The sequence below is a fragment of the Myodes glareolus genome, chromosome 15, assembly GCF_982192425.1.
Source record: "Myodes glareolus chromosome 15, mMyoGla1.1, whole genome shotgun sequence".
NCBI classification, from domain to species: Eukaryota; Metazoa; Chordata; class Mammalia; order Rodentia; family Cricetidae; genus Myodes; species Myodes glareolus.
The window spans coordinates 6,606,714-6,625,224 of NC_142040.1; the positions used below are offsets into that span (position 1 = coordinate 6,606,714).

Below are 18,511 nucleotides of genomic sequence, written 5' to 3' on the forward strand. Positions count from 1 at the left end.
GTTGGGGTTACTTATATATACTATCATTTCATCTCCAAATAGCAAAAGTTTGATTTCTTCCTTTCCAATTTGTATCCCCTCGATCTCCTTTTGTTGTCTTATGGCTCTAACTAGAACTTCAAGTACTATGTTGAATAGATATGGAGAGAGTGAAAGTCTTGTCTTGTTCCTAATTTTAGTGGGATCACTTTGAGTTTCTCTCCATTTAGTTTGATGTTTACTGTCAGCTTGCTGTGTTTTGCTTTTATTGTTTTTAATTATGTTCCTTTTATTCTTGATCTCTCCAAGACCTTTATCATGAGGGGATATTGGATTTATCAAATGCTATTTCAGCGTCTAATGAGATTATCACATGTTTTTTTTCATTTTATTTATATGGTGTATTACATTCACAAATTTTTGTATGTTGAACCGTCCTTGCATTTCTGGGATGAAGCCAACTTAACCATGGTGAATGACTTTTTTGATGTGATTTTGGATTTAGTTTGCCAGTTTTGTATTAAGTGGTTTTACATCAATGTTCCTGAGGGAGATTGGTCTGTAATTCTCCTTCTTAGTTGATTCCTTGTGTGGTTTGGGTGTCAGGGTAGCTATTGCCTGATAGAAGAGTTTGGCAATGTTCCTTCTGTTTGTATTATGTAAAATAATTTGAGGAGTATAGATATTAGCTCTTCTTTGAAGTTCTGGTAGAATTCTATGCTGAAATTAGCAGGCCCTGGGCTTTTTTTGGGGGGGGGAACTTTTGATGACAGCTTCTATTTCCTTAGAAGTTATAAGTCTATTAAAATTGTTTATCTGGTCATGATTTAATTTTGGTATGTGGTACCTATCTAGAAAATTGTCCATTTCTTTTACATTTTCCTCTTTTGTTGAGTACAGTTTTTTGTAGTATGACCTAATGATTCTCTGAATTTCCTCAGTGTCTGTTGTTATGTCCCCCTTTCCATTTCTGATTTTGTTAATTTGGATGTTTTCTGTCTGCCTTTTGATTCATTTGGAGAAGGGTTTGTCTATCTTTTTTTCCAAAGAATCAGCTCTTTGTTTCATTGATTCTTTGTATTGTTTTCTTTGTTATATTTTATTGATTTCAGTCCTCAATTTGATTATTTTCTGTTATCTACTTCTGGATGACCCTGCTTCTTTTTGTCCTAGAGCTTTCAGGTGTGCTCATAAGTCGCCAGTGTGAGATTTCTCCACTTTATTGATGTAGGCACTTGGAGCTATGTTCCCTCATAGCACTGTCATAGTGTCTCATAGGTTTGGTTATGTTGTGCATTTATTTTCATTGACTTCTAGGAAGGTTTTGATTTCTTTATTTTTTTCCTTGACCCGGAGGTGATTCAATTGAGCACTGTTCAAGTTCCATGAGTTTATAGGCTTTTTTCAATTAGTGTTGTTATTGAATTCTGACTTTAAGTGATCCAATAAGATACAGGGGGTTAGTCCAGTTTTTTATATCTGTTGAGGTCTGCTTTGTTACCAAGTACGTGGTCAGTTTTAGAGAAGGTGCCATGAGCTTTTGTGTTTGCGTGGAATGTTTTATAGATGTCAGTTAAGTCCATATGATTCATGACATCTGTTAGTTCTCTTATTCCTCTGTTATGTTTCTGTCTGGCTGACCTGTTCATTGGTGAGAGTGGGTTATTGAAGTCTCCTTCTATTAGTGTGTGGCGTTTAATGAGTAACTTAAGCTTTAACAATGTCCCTTTTACATATGTGGGTGCTCTTATATTTGGGGCATAAATGTTCAGGATTGATACTTATCTTGATAGATTTTTCCTGTGATGAGTATGAAGTGTCCTTCTCTTTTGATTGATTTTAGTTTGTAGTCTATTTTGTTAGATATTAGGATAGCTACCCAGCTTGTTTCTTAGGTCCATTTGATTGGAAAATATTTTTCCAACCCTTTACTCTGATTTAATGTCTGTCTTTGAAGTTGAGATGTATTTCTTGTATGCACAAGAAGGGTGGATCCTGTTTTTGTATCTGTTCTGTTAACGCCTGTGTCTTTTTATAGGTGAATTGAATCCATTGATGTTAAGAGATATTAATGACCAGTGATTGTTCATTTCTGTCATTTTTTGTTGGCAGTGTTTATGTGTTTCCATTCTTTGGAGTTTGCTGGTGTGAGGTTATCTGCTGCCTGTGTTTTTGTGGGACCAGCCAACTTCTTGGGTTGGAGTTTTCCTTCTAGTACTTTCTGTAGGGCTGGATTTGTAGATAAATATTGTTACAATCCGGTTTGTCATGGAATATCTTGTTTTCTTCATCAGTGGTGATTGAAAACTTTGCTGGGTATAGCAGTCTGGTTTGCATCCATGGTCTCTTAGTGTCTGCACCAGGACCTTCTGGCTTCCATGGTTTCCATTGAGAAGTCAGGTGTAATTCTGATAGGTCTACCTTTGTATGTTTTTTTGGCCTTTTTCCTTTGCAGCTCTTAATATTCTTTCTTTATTCTATATGTTTAGTGTTGATTATTACATGACAAGTGGGCTTTTTTTGTTGTTCAGTCTGTTTGGTGTTCTGTAAGCTTCTTATACCTTTATAGGGATATCCTTCTGTAGATTGGGAAAGTTTTCTTCTATGATTTTGTTGAATTTATTTTCTGTACCTTTGAGATTTAGTTCTTCCCCTTCTTCTACCCCATTACTCTTAGGTTTGGTCTTTTCGTGGTGTCCCAGATTTCCTGTATATTTTGTGTTAAGAATTTGTTGGATTTAACGTTTCTTTGACTGATGAATCTATTATCATATCTTCAACACCAGAGATTCTCTCTTCCATCTCTTGTATTCTGTTGGTTGTGCTTGCATCTGTAGTTTCTAATTGTTTACCCATTGTGTTTTCATTATTGCCTCTCTTTCAGTTTCCAAGTCTTTCAAAACAGTGAACTGTTTGCTTCACCAGTTTGATTGTTTTTTCTTGGTTTTCTTGGCTTTTTTAAGAGATTTTTTTTATTTGTTCCAATTTTTTGTCTTTTTTCTCAATTTATTTAAGGGAATTTTTCATGTCCTCTTTAAAAGTCTCTGTCATCTTATTAAAGTAATACTTAAGTTCATTTTCTTCTGCTTCTTTTGGGTTAGGATGTTCAGGTCTTCCTGTTGTATGAACACAGGGTTCTGGTGTTGCCATGTTGCTTTTTAGGTTATTGAGTATATTCTTGCACTGGTACCTACCCTTATCGTCCTCCATTTGGTGCAAGCAGTGTCTTTGCCTCTTGGTCCAGTCCTTGAAGTCAGTGTCTGTGTCTCATGGATCATTTCTTGAACTGATCGTTGAAATTCCTGTCTGTGTCTTTGGGAGCCTCTGTTGGTCCACTGTGTGCAGGTGCTGACTGTCTCAGGTTGCTGCTCTGCTGAGGTCTCCTTGAAGGGGTGAGTTTGGAGTGAGAGCTGTAGATTAGGTCTTACTGGTTGGGGAAGGGGCAAAGCAGCCTGCCTGCAGGAGGTTTGCCTCTTAGCAGGTCTTTGGTTTGGTACACTGAAGTTCTGGACTCCCAAGCCTACCTTCACATTTGACTATTCTCCCAGAGTGGGAAGTGACAGCTTCTTAAATTGCCTAAGAACTCTTCCAGCTGCAGCTAAGCGTGTTACAGCAGAAATGTAGTAACAAAGCAGCAGCTGGAGCAGAGGACAGCCCTGAGCTGGACTTTCAGGTATTGTTTATGACTTGAATCGAGGACAGTGCTGTTTTATTTTTTTTAAAAAAATGTATGAGAATACACATGGGAAATTTCAAATCAGAAACTCTCATCAAAAGTTTAGTATCTAAACTTCTTAAATTTTTTTAGTTTATTTATTATTATGTGTATGGGTGTTTTGCTGGCATGTATGTGAACCATATGCATATGTACAGTGCCTGGAGAGGCTAGAAAAGGACATCTAATCTAGTACTAGTGCTACAAAGAGTTGTGAGGACTTGGAATGAAACCCTGGGTTTATGGGAGGAACAGCCAGTGCTCTTAACTGTTGAGCCATCTCTCCAGCCCCAGTGTCTAGAATTTTTATTGAGAACCTGAGTGACTCACTCTAGTCTCTCAATCTGAAACTGAAGTAGTAACAAAAGAGCCAAACTGCCCTCCTGCACTCCGTTAGTAAATAAACTAAATTTATTATTTAATAAACCCAGTGTAGCCAAAGCTCCGGGTCAGTGAAGAACTCCTGCTAGGCAGTGTATTCAGTATTCAGGAGCAAAAGGCCATCTGTCTTTGACAAGGTTAATTCTGTATCATACAATAGATATAGGAAAGATTATTCTAAAATTTATATGTAAAGGCAAAGGAACTATGTGCCTGAGTATTCTTTAGAAAAACAAAGAATAAACAGAAGAATTAGTCTGTCCTGTTATAACATAGAAACACAGAGAACTGGGTGTTCAAATATGGGAAACAATAATGTAAAATGATATAATGACTTTGGAAGCCATGCCAGTTTTTCTTGAAACTACACATACAGCTAACAACAGCATTCAGCATTATAGAAAAATAAAATATATGTTCAAATTATAAATTAAATCTGTACAGCGACTGGAGAGAGTTAAGAGCACTGGCTGCTCTTCCAGAGGACCTGGATTCAATTCTTAGCACCTACAGGGCAGCTCACGACTATCTGTAACTCCAGTTCCAGGGCGTCTGACACCTTCACACCAATACAGATAAAATATTTTTTTAAAAAAACTCTGTACACAGACAAATACTCTGTCTCTCAGCTTCTTTCCTGTCACTGTGTGAGCTGCTGTGCTCCACCACACCCTCCTTGTCATGATACACTGAAGCCATCAGCCACAATCAATTGTTCCCTCTTGTTTTGTTTCAGCACTAGCCATAAGGATGCAGTAAAAAGGACAAAGATGTGGGGAAGTCACGTGACAATTCAGTCATGTGGTCCAGGTTTCAGAAACTTGGGGAAGTTTAGACACCAGACACCAGACACCAGGCTAAAGAAACTCTAGGCTGCTTAAACTTGTGTAGGTTGTCATTCTGATGGGATCTCAGAAAACCAGAATGCTGATAGGTGTGAACCTTTAAGCCTGTGCTTCTGAAGTTTCAAATGGGAATAAGACCCTGTAGGGAACTGGGCTAGTACATAGTGTGGGCTAGATACATTGTTCTCAAGGACTTATGTGCATTTTGTCCAAGTCCTAGAACTTTGTGAGAAGCTGAATTTGAGGGAGATGGAAGTAGCTGATACGATGGAATTATTCCAGGCAGCCTAGCAGTTGGCCTTCAGTGTGGTTATTGTTGTATCGTGTAGCAACCAAGAGTACAGTGATAATTATGAGCATAAAGCAAAGAATAAAAACTTAGAAAAACATATAGTTTGCCAAGAAAAGAAGTCCATGCGAAGTTGTGGCCAAGGAGAGTAGTAACTGCCAGATGAAAAGAGACAAGGGTCATCAAAAAGAAACCTCGTACTTTGCTTTTGGGACAATAGAAAAAGATAGGCATCTCAGGAATTGGCCTCAGTCCACCCATCACAAGTTCAAAGGTGTAGAGTTTTAGTTCATTCGAAAAACTGTTTTAAGAGAGCTCCAGAGCCCCTGCTCACACAAGGCCAGCTTGGGAAACCTTTCCACCTACCACCCAGCTCCCTGCAGGCTGCTAAGTCGCCTTCCACTTACACTGGTGGACAGCCTTGGCATTGCCCGTATGATGCTGATTTTACAGTCATACAGAATGCAAGAAAGACCTACAAATTTACTGAGGATTTTATCTAGATTTCAAAAGAAGCCTAGGGTGCCCAGATCATGTGGCAGAATGAGAAGTCCTTCAGATAGTTTCAAAGCAGGTAATACCTGGAATGCAATGGAGAGCCCAGGAAGTCAGAAAGGACAAAACCATGGGCATCTGCCACAGGAAATCCTCACATGATGAGCAGGGGTCATATCAGCCACAGTGGACAGTCCATAGCAGCAGCCTGCACAAATCCTTGGGATCATAGCACTTGCTATGAATGCCAAAGATGGAGCTACAGGTTTTAACTTTTACCCTTCTTTGGTTCAGACTTTTCTTGCTTTTCTTTTCTTTTCTTTTTTTCCTTTTTGGAAAGAATATGTGTGCTCTGTACCAGTAAATCTTGAGAGCATGTCAGTGTGCACATTTCTGAGGGTCTTGCCCTGAACATAGATGATGCCACCCAGCAGATGGAGTGCTGCATGGAGTAAGAGGAAAGCGGCCCCAGTGGTGACCCAGGGATGTGCCCAACTGATGTAGGCTTTATTCATCACTAGCCCTTCCATGTTTCCATCACTACGAAAGACTGCTTAACCGTGACAGTGTTTTCTTTTTGGAGTCACATACTTGTTCTCCTCAAACTTTGCCTACAGAGCTCTGCCCAAGACCTTCATGATGCTCCCTTACAAGCCAGGACTCTGTTAAAAATCCTCCTCTCCTCAGCTGTAATTGACCCCCACCTGCCTTGTCCTTCAATCTCTTAGCATTCTATATTGTATCTTGTTGCAGTGCTTCTCACACGCTGAAGGCAGTGTTTTCCGTGGCTACTTTGCATTGTTTTCATCTCTTACTAGCAAGCACGCTGTGTGAATGAACTGAAGTCAGGAACTCTGGCAGAAATCTTATGCCCACAGAATCTATCCTATCATGTGGTCTATACAGTTGAGGACCAGTAAAGATTTAGACAACTAAGCCAGTGCATAGTTTGCTTTAGTTTTGTTTCTAAAAGAGAAAATTATACTTCATTTCCTCTCTCTCTCTCTCTCTCTCTCTCTCTCTCTCTCTCTCTCTCTCTCTTTCTCTCTCTCTCTTTCTCTCTCTCTCTCTCTCTCTCTCTCTCTCTCTCTCTGTGTGTGTGTGTGTGTGTGTCTTATGTGTGTAGCATAGAGTCCAATTTCACTCTTGTGGAATGCCACTTTCCTCAGCACCGTTTGTTGAAGATATCCTCCTTTCTTTATTGTATCCTCTGAGTGTCCTTGTGAAAAGTTAGCAGGTTTGGTTTCCAGGCTCTCTGCACAGGCTGACTGTTTTATACTGTTGTGATTATTGCAGCTTCCTAACACAGTTTTAAGTCATGAAGTAGCATCCCTTCTTTATTGTTTTTTTTTCTCAGTATTGCTTTGGCTAGTGAGGTTTTATAGTTCTGTATAAATTTTAAGGGATTTTTTTCTATTTCCATGGAAAGTGCCATTGGAATTTTAATAGGAATTTGCCACACTATGGATAGACCTACAGGTGCTAAGGGGAGAGGGGAGGCAGACACAGAGAAAACTTATATGCGGATTCTTTAAAAAGCCAGGTGTAGTGGTAAACACCTTTAATCCCAGCGTTCAAGAAGAAGAGGTCATCCTGATTTATATAGATTTACATTCCAGGCCAGGCTACATAGAGAGATGTTGTCTCAAAAATGATGTAAAGAGATAGAGAATTGAGAATTAAGATGGGCAAGGAAGAGAGGAAGACAGGAGTTGATGCAGTCTGGAGAACCCAAGATAGTATATGCAGAGCAAGAACAAGTCTACGTGCCTGCTGTACAGCGTGAGCGGGGTGAGTTAGGCAAGAAAAATGCTTATAGCTGTTCTTATCATGAAAGAAAATAATTGTTTGAGGTGACATGTTAATTTGTTCCTCTGGAGTGACCATTTTGTCCTGTGTATATTATAGACATCAAACATATGCAATAAAATTTATGTTTAAATAATACTTAAATCATCTAAAATACCAGAAGAAAATGGCAACAGGAAAGAGAACTTTCTTTCAATATTCCCATATTAAACATGCATAATCATATAGCTATATTAATATATGTAAGCATATAATTATATGATTATATATTTAATATAATATATAATTGTGTAATGTGCATGGGTTTTTTTGCCTGTATGTATGTGCACCATGTGTGTGTAGTGCCAGCAAAGGCCAGAAGAGGGCTTCAAATCCTTTGGAACTGGAGTTGCAAATGGTTGTGAGCTGCTCTGTGGATGCTGGGAACTAAACCTGGATCCTCTGAAAGAACAGCTAGTTCTCTTAACTTCTTAGCCATCCCTCTAAGTCCCATTTGCCCACTCTTAAATTTCAATTTTAGAGGGAGTTGGTGTATTTTTAGATACCAAGTCTTAAGTAACATATGATTAAACAAATGTTAAAACCAAAGAAGGCAGGCCAGGCATAGTGATGCACACTTTCATCCAGCACTTGGGAGGCAGAGGTTTGTCTGTGGATATCTGTGAGTTTGAGGTCAGCCTAGTCTTCAAAAGGAGTTCCAGGAAAGCCAGACCTACACAGCCAAACCCCATCTCAAAACTGAAAAAGAAAAAAAGGAAAAAAGAAAACATCTGTATACCAGTTGTGTAGGTTCACTATATAATCAAAGTAATAAAAATACATCTATTTTTTATTGAGTTTTTTTTTTTTTTGGAGGCTGATCAGGACAGTGTGCCCTGGGGTTCAGTGTGAGAGCCCTGTAGCTCTCTACTGACATCAAGAATGAGTTTCCTTCCCAGGGTTGTCTCCGTGGGTCTCCTTTCCTTCTTACATTCCACCAGAGCTAAGAGGTATTTGATAGAAAGTTGCTAAGCAAACAAAGGACAGGCTTCCCCAGGAGCTGCAGATATCTTCTCTTAGGTCAAACCTGACATCTCATGTTTATGGTCTCCGCACAAGTTAGCAACGGAGCCAGCTATGCCTCTGTTCCCAGCTGCAGCTGGCAGCGTTCTCACGCAGTCCTGGTCAGTACCCTTGCTCTCCACACCACCTCCATGGGGCACACTCCCACTTTGCCATTCTAGCTCGCAGGGCTTCCTCAGCAGCTGTTCTCTGTTCAGATGTGAGCTTGTATTTTTAATTATATTCTTTTTAGAAACTCCGGCATCCATTTTAAAACAAAGTTTAGTGGTTGTGCTTTTTTTTCAGGAAGCACATTGTTTCTCAGGGCTCTGAGTTTTTTATGATTCTTTATAAAGTTCTGAAAATAACTGTTGGTGAGTTCATAAATTCATTTCTTAATCCCAGAGGGGCTCACTAATACTTATTGCAGACTCTTGATTTTTATATATGAGATTTTCTCGAGAATTCCCTTACCTGTTATTATCAACATAGTTGTACTGACAGGGTCTCTATTGCTTCCTAATTGTGCATACTTCTTTTTCTTGTTAAAGATCAATTTTTAAAATCAAACCTTGTCACTTTGAAAATATCATAGACATGTTACCCTTTTAACATTTATCAAATACTCATATTTTCTTCTTTCCTTTATCATAGTAAATTATAATGTTTATTCATTACCTTTTGCTTTAAAAAAAAATTCTTGCGGACAAGAAAAGAGACAAAATAGGGGCCCAAGATAAGAGATTTCTCTCTGAAATACAGTTATAAGAATACTCTGTCATATTCAGAGGTGACTTTGTGAAAAGTGGTATTCTCTACGCTCACCATAACCTAACATGTAAACTATACATGCAGTGCTAAAATTATTCCATGACCTTTGGTCTTGGGACATGTAAGAAAGAGTGACTAGTAATAATGAAAACAGTGACTCAAACCAAGAAATTCTTTTGAATTGTATTTTTGGTAATGTTTCTCTACAATTATGTTTTCAGTCTCTCCTCTCTATTCATTACATATGATTTGTGAGTAAGCTTCCTATCTAGCAAGTCACACAGACTGTGTGTGTGTGTGTCCGTGTGTGTGTGTGTGTCACTTGTTTGACTGCTTTCAGACACCTCCATTATTATGGAATTTGTTGTGTAAGGTGCACAGGTTTCCATGAGAACACTCCTGCTGGGCTGGGTGTGGAGCTCAGCAGCAGAGTGCATACTCTCTCAGCCTTCAGAAGCCCTGCGGCCAATCACATCACAAAAGTACACACAAAAGTCATTCACACTTAACTTTTTAAAGATTTCTTTTTAGTATTTTTAGTTATGTGTATAGGAGGAAATATATGTGCACATGAGTTCAGTCGCCCATAAAAGCCAGAGGCGTGAGATGCCCTGGAGTTGGAATTGCAGATTGTGCGCTTCCTGGTGTGCATGCTGGGAAATGAACTCAGGACTCTGGAAGAGCAGTCAGTGCTCTTAATTTTTAAGCCATATTTTCAGCCCCATATCAATATTTTTTGATAAATAAGTATTTATAGATATTTTGCCACTATGTACACCCTCTCTGCTGACAGACATAATAAGCAATAAGACCAGGTGAACAAGGACCTAGACAAGGCTGCTGTCTTAGTTTCTTTCCCTAACAAAAGCAACCCGATGAAGGAGAGAGGGCATTGGGCTCATAAATCAACAGCACAGCCCATTAGGGTGGGGAAGTCAAGAGATTAGGAACCTGAAGCCACTGCTCACGTGGCATCCACAATCAGAGCACTGACTACTGGTGGCTCAACTCCCTCTCCTGTTACAAACCCTGGACCCCAGCCAGGGCCGAGGGCCACCCATGAGGCGTGGGTTTTCTCACCTAGATTAATGCAGTTACGATAATCCCCAAGGATCACATCAGAGACCAGCTCTCAGGTGAGTCTAAGGTTTTGTCACGTGGACAGTTAACACTAAATGTCACAGCTGACTTGCAAGGGACACTTGGGTTGCTTGCCTTCGAAAAGGGTGAGGTGGGGAAGGCAGAGGACAGAACAGTATTGCCTTCTCTCCTCCTCTGTGAGGGTGCCGTCCTCAGTGCTACCTGACTTCAGCTCCCGGCACCACTTCACGTGGTTTCTTAGCTAGGGTTATCAGTGCTGGATGCAAGGGTTTGTTTGGCTTAGCTTTCACAGCACTACTTACTGAACGAAATCTGGATAGGAATTCAAGTAGGACAGTTGTCATGGAGAGGAGCTGCTTACTGACTTGCTTCTTATGGCTCGCTCGTTCTGCTTTCTGACAGAACCCAGGGCCACCAGCCCACTGTGAACTAGGCCCTCCAACATCAATCACTAATTAAGAAATCCTGTACAGGCTTGCAGCCCAATCTTGTGGAGGCATTTCTTAATTGAGGCTCCCTCCTCTCGGGTGACTACAACTTGTATCAAGTTGACATAAAGCTATCCAGAACAGGCGGCTCACAACTGGTTGTAACTCCAGTTCTAGCTCCAGGGACCTGAAACCTCCAGCCTTCAAAAGCATGCACTCCATATCCACAAAACCACACAATACCCAAATTTAAAAATAAGTATTTTAAGTGACCGTTCTTTGAGCACTGTTGTGTGCAGACTCTCTTATTTGTCAATATTTTCAATGGAACTTTGTCCCTGAAATTTTTTAAGATTTATTTTAATTTTATTATCTGTGCTATCGCTTTGACTATGTTTATGTCTGTGCAATACAGGGCCCACAAAGCCAGAATAGGGTATTGTATACTCTACAGCTGCAGTTACAGATGGTTGTTATCCACCATGTGGGTGCTGGGAAATGAACCTGAATCCTCTGCGAGAGCAACATGTGATCTTAATTGCTGATCCACCTCTCCAGCCCCACTGAACTGTTTTAAATGATGTCCAAACATATATTGAAAGTGTGTGGGGCTGAAGCAATGGCTCAAAGGTTAAGAGCACTGACTGCTCTTCCAGAGGTCCTGATTTCAATTCCCAGCAACCAGATGGCTCACAACCATCTGTAATTCGATCTGGTTCCCTCTTCTGGCATGCAGACAGAACACTGTATATATAATAAATAAATAAATTTTTTAAAAAAAGAAGAAGAAGAAAGAAAGAAAGTGTGCATGTTGCCGGGTGGTGGTGGTTCATGCCTTTAATCCCAGCACCTGGGAAGAAAAGATGGCAGATCTCTTGTGAGTTCAAGGCTTGGTCTACAAGAGCTAGTTCCAGGTCAGCTTCAAAGCTACAGAGAAAGCTTATCTCAAAAAACAAACAAAAAAAAGTATGCATGCAAACCAAGACTGACATGTAATTATGCATCTTCCAAATGCTACTTTTTAAATGTTAAAGATTCACTTCCAGGCCTTTCAACCACAAGGACCTGAGTTCAATCCTCAGAAAGCACGTAGAAGAAATTCAGGTGTGGTAGTAGATGTTTGGAGTCCCAGCACTGGGAAGGCAGAGTGAGACGGAGCTCAGTAACCAGCCAGCCTGTTCTACTTGGTAAAGTTCACACATACACACATGTGCACTCAAGCACACACATGAACACATGCACGAAGATCACTTCCAAAACTTAAGAATTTTTTAATTAAAAAAAAGTTTTTGAGAATTTCATACATTATTCACAACATTTCCACCTATCCTTTTGCCAGCTCCAACTCCTTCCATGTTAACCTCTCCTCTAATTACTGACCTCCTCCTTAGTATTGTTATATGCGTGCATGCGTGTGTGCGTGCAGGCATGTGTAGTTCATTTAATGTTGTACATGGCCGTGAGGCAGTCCACTTGGGTTGAATAGCCTGTCAAGGGGCTTGTCCCCAAGGAAACCAGAGTCCCCTATTTCAGCAACCGTTAATTGCCTATGACTCTTATAAGGATGGAGTCTATCAAATTTTTATAATTTTTATATTACTCTTCAATGTGTGTGTGTGCGCGCACGCGTGCTTGCATGCACGCCATGGCACACATACAGAGGTCAGAAGACAATTCCTGGGATTATTTCCCTCTTTCTACCATGTGGATCCTGAGGATTGAACACAGGTTGTTGGGCTTAGTGGTAAACACTTTTACCTGCTGAACCGTCTTGCCAGCTCAAAAGGAAGGTTTTTATAAAGATAAAAGATATGCATTTACCATTTCTTACTTTAGAAAAAATATCCGTCCTCCCTGCCCTAACTCAGTTATCTAAAGCAGGTGACTCGGTTGGCAGTCTACTTTATTCCCTAGTCATCCTCCCTCCTGGTAAAAGCAGAAAGATCTATCATTCCATCTATTCGCAAGGATAAACACTGAAAGCACCTGCCGTCCTCCATTGCTCACTGTCTCCACAGACCAGGACTACTGAAGCAGAGTTAGCATGAGCTGAAACCAGAAAGAACTCGTTAGGGACTTTTATCCTCAAGGGCATCTGCCCACCCCTCAGAAATGTCATCACCAGGGAGAAGGGCAAGGGGCTAAAACTGCTTGAGACCTTAACTCCCAAGTCCCTCCAGAGTCATAGATTGGATTGGTTTTCAAGGAAAAAGAGGAACTGTGGGAGAATTCTCACCTGGGCAACACTGTTAGTGTAACAGATCATTATGGAGAAATGCTAAATGTGAGCAGACAGTTGGAAAGCGGGAAAGAACGAGTTAAAGCCTGGGGACAGACTTAGCATGTTTGCAAAGAGCTGTTGCCATTGTGCATCTGAGGATGGTCTTCAAAAAGAGGAAACAGACTAAATACTCTGTTCTCATGAGTGCAATTTAATAGTTATTACTAAATTAGAAGTGGATGGCAAACTGCAGAAAAAGACAAACTTTTCATAAACCTGCCCAGAGACGGAGCCTCCTTCCAGAAATACACGTGGCATTTATTTGAAACAGCGTGTTTGAGGATTTCTAGAACTGTCTACTTGTGTTTTGATACTGTAACTACCTCCAAATCCAAAGGGATCCTTGATGGGCATAATTTGACAAACAGTAAAAATAAATAAAATAATATCAGCACATTCCTTGTGTTTTAAAAAATCTAGTAATTTAGGCTGGAGAGATGGCTCAGAAGAGCACTGGCTGCTCTTTCCGAGGTCCTAAATTCAATTCCCAGCAACCACATGGTGACTCAGATCAAATGTAGCACTTGCACAATTCAAAATTTAATCTCAATGGCAATATCAATCTATACTTAACAATATTAATATATGAGAATACCTACCAATATTTCAAGAGCTGTACACAACAAATAAATAGCCTTAAAAAATCTAGTAACTATACACATATACTGATGAAGTCAGACATTTCCCCCTAAAAATTCTATTAGAAATTATTAGAATTCATTCAGACCCTGCAGGATTCACAAGTAGAACCTATACTCATCAATCCCTTTCACTGAAGAAATTGAATTTTGCCAAAAATGCGCAAGCGTATAGAGAAATGACCTCATTTTTCAGTCTGAATACAGTGATGTGGATATATTTCCAGAGTGCGACTTCAATATTGGATGTTAGTTCCAAGTACAGGTTCATAAGGCCAGCAAAGAGGGAGGTGAAGCCACCCTGTGAAGAGTGAAGTCTTAAGTAAGGACACTTTCTTCAGTTGAATCACGTGCGCAAACTGTAGCTTTCTGCTCTCTGGCCAGCCAGTGCAGCCACAGCATCTTTATTGTTAGAACTCCCAGATTGTGATACTGTCACAAAGCTGTTGCTAGGCAACAAATGTGGTTACCAGGTCTCAGCGAATAGCTGAAGGGGGAAGGCAAAGTGTTGCACCATTGTAGAGTAACCATAGCAATGACCTACTATTACAGACTAAAGAATTATCATTAACAATGTTAAAGTATCAGAGGCCCTGAATTCGGAGACTTCTGAGCAGTATCTGCATAATTAAGTGATTGAGGACGAGATTCTAACTGTTTCAAAGCTAACCACTCATAATTTCTATAGAAGGGGAGTATTTATAATTATTTTTAATTAAAAATCTATTATGAAGTTATTGAATGAATTATTTATCCTATCACAAATAGTTTTTTTTAACGTCTGGGTTATTCGTATATTTCCATGCATACATGTTATTTGCTGTTTTTGTCAAACTAAAGGTTTCATTTGATTCAAAAAATAGTGTATAATGTACAACCCAAGTCAAAGACAGAAGCTGTAGTAAAATAATCTGGTAAATTGAAAATCTACAGCTCCTCTGAACACCCCGACTGAATAGGAGACAAAAATGCTTTCAGTGGTTCCGCTTTGAAACACTTTTTTGACTGGCTTTTCTAGCTCCTTCCTCCTAAATTCTGTAAAGCGTAAAGCGTGTGGCCCGCCTAGGATACTTTCAAGGGCCCTGGTCTTTTTTTGAATCTGTCCTTGCATTAAGTATCTACAGTGATTTGGTCCTGGTGACCTCGCTGAAGCAGTCGTGTCGAGCATCAGAGACTGTGACGAGCCTGAAAAAGAACGATTTCCCCCTCTCACCCCCCACCCCCCTACACACACTGAGCCTGGGAGCCAAACCTCCGGGGCACTCTGGGGTGGGTGTGGTAGACTCGGGATCCTGCACGCCGGGGAAACCAATCCCAGGCCTGGGGAAGTGGGTGGTTTGTAGGCGGGAGAGGGAGTGGCCCTCCCGCCGAGCTACTGGATTGGCCCGGAGTGCCGGAGGCCGGGGCGCTCCTGGCTGCTCCCCCAGGGGCCCCGCAGGCTAGTCCTGGCCCCCGCGGGGAGGCGTGGACCCGCGCGGCAGGCGGCGCGCCCCCGGAACCGGCGGAACCTGGGTCCCTGGGCTCGCCGGTGGCTGGGCACTCCCCGGGAGGGCGGGGCTCCTCGCCGCCTGCGGGTGGCTACACCCCCCCGCGAGACACCTGGTAATCCCGTGTGTGTCTCCGCAGGCACTGACCGCCACGAGCTAACTTCCTGGAAGAGCTTCCCGTCCATCTTCAAGTTCTTCGCGGAAGCTTCGGAGGCCAGGAGCAGCTCTCAGGAGCCCACCCTGACGCGGCGCTCGCACCGGATCAAGCACGAGGAGCTGTGAGCTCGCCGCCGCCCGCCGCCCCGCAGCCTCGGCCCCCCTTGAGATTGCTTTCTTCCTCCAGCACAGGGTCGTCCTATGTTCGTCTAAATAGCGTTTTACATTATTTCTAGATGAGTGCAACTGTCAAAGCAATATGGACTCGGCCGCCGAATTTTCTGCGGGCTGAGCTGGGGCTTCGCGCTGGGGTTGGCGGCCCGCGAGGCTGAGAGCGCCCGAGCCCCACGGTCCCCCGCTTCTACCCGCCCTGCCCGAGCTGCCCGAGCGGCGTCTGCGCGGTCCTACCGCCCGCTACAGCGCGGCCACTGCTGCCCAGCCTCAACCTTGCCCATTTTTACTTCCCCCTTAACTTAGCAAGCTTTTACTCTAGACTTCAAACTTTAACTGTAACCAGGTTTTTCCCTCGGGTCATCTTGTGAGCACTCTCTTTTATAGAAGGCCACACTCCCGGGTTCTAGAAATGCCAACTTTAAATTGAGAACATGACCGCCGTGATGTACTATGTAGTTTGGGAAGTACAAATTGTTCTCTCCCTGTAACGACCAATTTCCATTTCAAGATCAAAAGAAAAACTTTGCATAAAATGTTCATAAAGTACTGAATCCGAATTATTTTTTCTGAATATTCCTGCCGAGTTGAACAAGAGTCTTTATGTCTCTGACTTCAGGAAGATGATCAAATATTTTAGATGTAGGTAGAAGGCCCTATTTTCACTGAAATTTCTAACTTGCTTGTAAGAACTGACCCTACTGTTAAATATGTAACATAAGGAGTGCATTTAGATGATACACTGAAGGTTTGCTTTCTGTGTACTACCAATGCGCAGCATCACTGCTGGTTAGTAACCCGTACTCAGTGTACTTGGACCTTTCATGTGGTAAACCCTTTCAGATACAGGGATTTGTTTTTCTTTTTACTATCGTCAAGAAAATGATAGTTCATACCCTCGTCCTTCTGAAAAGCTAAGTAAGGTTAAAATGCTTCAGTTTTCATCTACACTAGGTAAAGAAAATCATTCTCTCTTTTAGGTCCAAATATTTAGTGTTCCACTTCCTCTGTTAGGGTTTTTCCCTATCAGCGGTTAGGTTCTCTAACCTAACTGGGATCTGGCCAACACTGACATGCAGAAGATAAAATAAGTTGACCTTTTACTGACTTTCAAATTAAAACAGAACATTAGTTACTTGAAGGATTTAATTAGTGAAGATTATATCCAGTGGGTGAGATTGTACATTTAATACTAACAGTTCTTTCTTAAGTGAATTCAACAAGTAATGCATCTGCCTTCTTTGAGAACATGTAAAAGAATGTCTGAAATGATTGTGTGGCACTGGCTAATGCCTCAGAAGGGTAACCTGCACCCAACAAGCTTATGGAGAATTTGTCTTAATATTATGAACTAATTTCAGCAAGTTTTAAAATTGGTTATATCACGTGTTCTTTGGCATATACATGCATTCAATAGTTCCGTGTTTTCGGTGTCAGGGAAGTAAAGTGACCAGTGGTCATGTCTGGCCATCTTCTGATATTACTTAAACAGAAGCAACTCAAGATGAATCAAAATTGCAGTTTATCCAGCTCCTGGGCAGTTTAAAATGTGTTACCCCAACAATGTCAAGCACGTTGCTCTGTCATAGTGACCCTTTCATTTCTAATTTTAGAAAGTCTGGTGAACTCTGTAAAAATGATATCTTCCCAATGAAAAATTGCTGTTGATTGAATGTATCTTACCAACTGTTATACATTATCTAATGTTTTCAGTATAGGAAAACATTCACAAGAAACTAACTTTGTGACATTAAAACAAAAGCCAACACTTACACAGGAATAAATTTGCTAAGCTTCGACAGCTGAGTTAAAGCAAAATAAATGCAGTCAGCTTATGAACCAAAGGATTCCTGGTCCTTCTCTCCAAATTTCTCACTTATATAGAGAAAGTCACTGTTTCCTTGAGATGAGTATATTACAATCACTGAATTGTTACCTTGTTACTTGGCTGGTAGAGAGCAATTTACAAAGTTATATTTTGTAAATGTCTGTTACTATTTGTAGATCTGCACTACAAACCCAGAGGGAGCAAAGCAAAGCACTTCCTTATAATGTAGGATTTCTTAACCTGTTGATTGGGATGTTATTGGTATTTGTATAGTAATGCTATTCACCTTGATTTTCTTGGGCTAACAGCAAACAGTTGACAGTACCCGGCCTGCAGAGTGGTGGCCAATGATAATATTTCTTCTCTGGTCTTCTCCCTGTTATTTCTGTTATTTCCTTTAATAGATTCTAGGCATGTAATGGTTTAAAAGTAGGCTGTGCCCCCCCCCAATCATATGCTTAGTTCTTAGAGTAAGTAGGTTGAGAAAGACATGAATTGGAGATTCAGAACAGTCCTGTTGAAGCTTCAGTGCCAGGCAGTTGCTTTGGAACTTTCTAAAGTGACCTAACATGCAGTCCTTGAAAGTCACCCTAGGTATCTGAAACACCATTTACTTGTAATAATTGTTCTTTCCTCAGAGTTCTGCCTTGTGCTTCCTGGAGTGAAATTTTTGTTTCTATATCAAAAAATAAATAAATAAAGCACAAGAGTCTCCTATCCTCTCTTTTCTGTTTAACATTTTAAAGTAAATAAGGTTGTCAACAAGCAGCTGTGTTTTATTCCTCTTCAGCTCTTTTTTCATCACCTGCACAGAGGCTTTCAAAGCTGAGACCTTGAAGTGATTGGACCATATACATCAACATTATAGGCGTTATAGCTACTTATAATTGCTATATATCCTAACTTTAGTTGATGATCTACCTGGCTCACATATGTCATAAAGATAACATTTTTAGCCAAGTGTTTTTAATATGTAGATAAGGAAGTTAGAACAACTAGTCTTCAAAATGCTTTAAAAATAACCATTAGTATACAATAAATATGTTTTTCAAAGGGATTAAGTTGGCCAAACTGCTAATGGTCAGGCCTTGATAAA

At 40.8% G+C, this 18,511-nt stretch overlaps 1 protein-coding gene across 4 annotated transcripts in view; it reads left to right on the plus strand.

The window, feature by feature from the left end:
* Arb2a (ARB2 cotranscriptional regulator A) overlaps positions 1 to 18,122 on the plus strand; it is a 415,675-nt gene extending 397,553 nt beyond the window's left edge. For all 4 annotated transcript variants that reach the window (XM_048424140.3, XM_085676909.2, XM_085676910.2 and 1 more), the window contains one exon: positions 15,400 to 18,122. In XM_048424140.3, the coding sequence (XP_048280097.2) occupies positions 15,400 to 15,542 (143 nt within the window). In that variant the 3' untranslated portion in view covers positions 15,543 to 18,122. The remainder of the gene's footprint in view (positions 1 to 15,399) is intronic.
* Positions 18,123 to 18,511: the final 389 nt, after the last annotated feature.